This window comes from Eretmochelys imbricata, chromosome 6, assembly GCF_965152235.1.
Source record: "Eretmochelys imbricata isolate rEreImb1 chromosome 6, rEreImb1.hap1, whole genome shotgun sequence".
NCBI classification, from domain to species: Eukaryota; Metazoa; Chordata; order Testudines; family Cheloniidae; genus Eretmochelys; species Eretmochelys imbricata.
Window position 1 is genome coordinate 14030891 of NC_135577.1, and position 1668 is coordinate 14032558.

Consider the following 1668-nt stretch of genomic DNA (forward strand, 5'->3'; position numbering starts at 1 on the left):
TGGATCCTAAGTCTACACTGATCAGTGAAATTAAAATATCAGCCGAATGAGGGTCAAAATGTGTAAATCAGACTAAATTGCAGGGTTATGCACTTTCCTAGAGATAAAGGATCTTTTTTCCCTCAGAAGAAGTGAAGGAGTTTTGGGTTTTCCCATCAGTTGTTACAGGTTCCATTCCACGACTCAAAGGGTCTCTGTGCATATGACCACGGTTCTTTATATTAGCATACACCCTTTTCATAAGAACTAATGCCTTCCTTTGTGGTTGATCCCGCAGCGAGCACCCAAGGCTGAATGAATGGCGGGAGGAAATTGTACGACAGTGACCGAGTTCATTCTCACAGGACTGACAGATTGTCTGGAGCTGCAGGTCCCCCTCTTTGCGATGTTCCTAGTGATCTATGGGATCACCCTGGTGTGGAATCTGGGAATGATGGTTTTAATCAGGATCGACCCCCGACTTCACACCCCCATGTACTTCTTCCTCAAGAATTTGTCCCTTGTGGATGTCTGTTACTCCACAGTCATCACTCCCAAGATGCTGGTGAGCTTCTTAGCCGAGAGGAAAGCTATTTCCTACACAGCTTGCATCATCCAATATTTTAGCTTCATATTGTTTGTCATCTCTGAGTGCCTTCTGCTGGCAGTAATGGCGTACGACTGTTATGTAGCCATCTGTAACCCGCTGCTGTACACAGTCATCATGTCACCAAAGCACTGCCTACGGCTGGCGGCTGGTTCATATCTATGGGCCTTCCTGAACTCTGTGATACACACAAGCGGTTTGCTAAGATTATCCTACTGCCACTCCAATCTCCTGAATCATTTTTTCTGTGATATCAACCCACTTCTAAAGCTCTCCACTTCTGGCACCTATGTCAACGAGCTACTTGTTTTCCTCTTTGGCAGTCTGATAGAGGTGATCAGCATTGGGACCATCCTCATCTCATACATCTTAATTATTGCAACTGTGCTGCAGATTCGCCCCACCGACAGCAGGTGCAAAGCCTTCTCCACCTGCACCTCCCACCTGACGGCCGTCTCCATGTTCCACAGGACAATTCTCTTCATGTACTTCCGACCCAGTGCCAGCTACATGCTGGACACAGACAAAATGGCCTCTGTGTTCTACACGGTGGTGATCCCCATGCTGAACCCCCTCGTCTACAGCTTGAGGAACAAGGATGTGATGGATGCACTGAGGAGAGCAATAGAGACAAAATTGAGGGCCCATTTTCCCCCAAAGGGTGTCATAATAGGACAACCAAATCATTCAACGGCTGCTCTGCACACATAGGGCTTGTTTCCACTATGGGGTGGATCAATGCTGTGGCGATCGATCCACTGGGGGACAATTTAGCAGGTCTAGTGAAGACTCACTGGATCGACCCTGATTACTCTCCCATTGACACTGGTACTACACCAGAACGAGATGAGTAAGGAGAGTCAACAGGAGAGTTTCTTCTGTAGACTCAGCAAAGTGTGGACCCCACAGTAAGTAGATCTAAGCTAAGTCTATTTGAGTGACACTACTAACAAAACTCAAATTATGTAGCTTCGATTGACCTGTTCCCTTAGTGTAAACTAGGCCATGTGCTCTGATTCACAAAGTCCATAAGCACATGTTTAAGCATGTCTCCCTTTGACTTCAGTGGGACGTAACCATAT

The 1668-nt window shown here is 46.6% G+C and overlaps 1 protein-coding gene across 1 annotated transcript; it reads left to right on the forward strand.

Moving 5' to 3' along the window:
- Positions 1-298: 298 nt before the first annotated feature.
- LOC144266452 (olfactory receptor-like protein COR4) lies at positions 299-1297 on the forward strand. The gene has a single exon (XM_077819902.1). It carries the CDS (start codon positions 299-301, stop codon positions 1295-1297), a length of 999 nt encoding a protein of 332 aa, XP_077676028.1.
- Positions 1298-1668: the final 371 nt, after the last annotated feature.

Bases quoted from the DNA above. Each gene is read 5' to 3' on its own strand.
- LOC144266452 (XM_077819902.1), top strand. From the start codon at position 299: ATGGCGGGAGGAAATTGTACGACAGTGACCGAGTTCATTCTCACAGGA.